The sequence below is a fragment of the Ailuropoda melanoleuca genome, unplaced genomic scaffold (assembly GCF_002007445.2).
Source record: "Ailuropoda melanoleuca isolate Jingjing unplaced genomic scaffold, ASM200744v2 unplaced-scaffold36470, whole genome shotgun sequence".
NCBI classification, from domain to species: domain Eukaryota; kingdom Metazoa; phylum Chordata; class Mammalia; order Carnivora; family Ursidae; genus Ailuropoda; species Ailuropoda melanoleuca.
In genome coordinates this window covers 1-531 of record NW_023207693.1, presented here as the reverse complement: position 1 = coordinate 531, position 531 = coordinate 1, and the positions used below count along the sequence as shown (strand labels likewise).

Sequence of the window (531 nt, the reverse complement as noted above, 5' to 3'; positions counted from 1 at the left end):
GGTCACCGCTTGTCCTACAGCATTCGCAGCGCCCGCCGAAGCTCCCCCACCATCCAAGATGTCCATGACCGATCTTATCCCCGCTGCCGACATCTGCAAGGCCATTGCAGCCTGCAAGGACACCTTCAACCACAAGAAGTTCTTTGCAGAGCTCGGACTGAAGAAACGGAGCAAGGAAGAGGTCACGAAGGTCTTCCATATCCTAGACGCGGACCGCAGTGGCTTCATGGAGGAGGGCGAGGTCAAGTTAATCTTGAAAGGTTTCTGCAAAGATGGGCGGGCGCTGTCTGACAAGGAGACCAAGGACCTTCTACTTGCAGGAGACAAGGATGGCGATGGCAAGATCGGTGTGGAGGAATTCACAGCTCTGGTAGCAGAGTGCTAGAAGTGCTGAAGACCCAGCGTCCCCGGAAGCCCGTAGCCCTGCACGGACCCTGCTCCTATTTATTTCTCCTGTTTTTTACGCCGTTCTCCACCGCCCCCTGGATGTCAGCGCTGCAATAACACCAGACAATAAAAGGTCAAACCCCA

At 55.2% G+C, this 531-nt stretch overlaps 1 protein-coding gene across 1 annotated transcript; it reads left to right on the top strand.

Moving 5' to 3' along the window:
* Positions 1 to 58: 58 nt before the first annotated feature.
* LOC117798865 (parvalbumin alpha-like) lies at positions 59 to 385 on the top strand. The gene has a single exon (XM_034651323.1). It carries the CDS (start codon positions 59 to 61, stop codon positions 383 to 385), a length of 327 nt encoding a protein of 108 aa, XP_034507214.1.
* Positions 386 to 531: the final 146 nt, after the last annotated feature.

Bases quoted from the DNA above. Each gene is read 5' to 3' on its own strand.
- LOC117798865 (XM_034651323.1), top strand. From the start codon at position 59: ATGTCCATGACCGATCTTATCCCCGCTGCCGACATCTGCAAGGCCATT.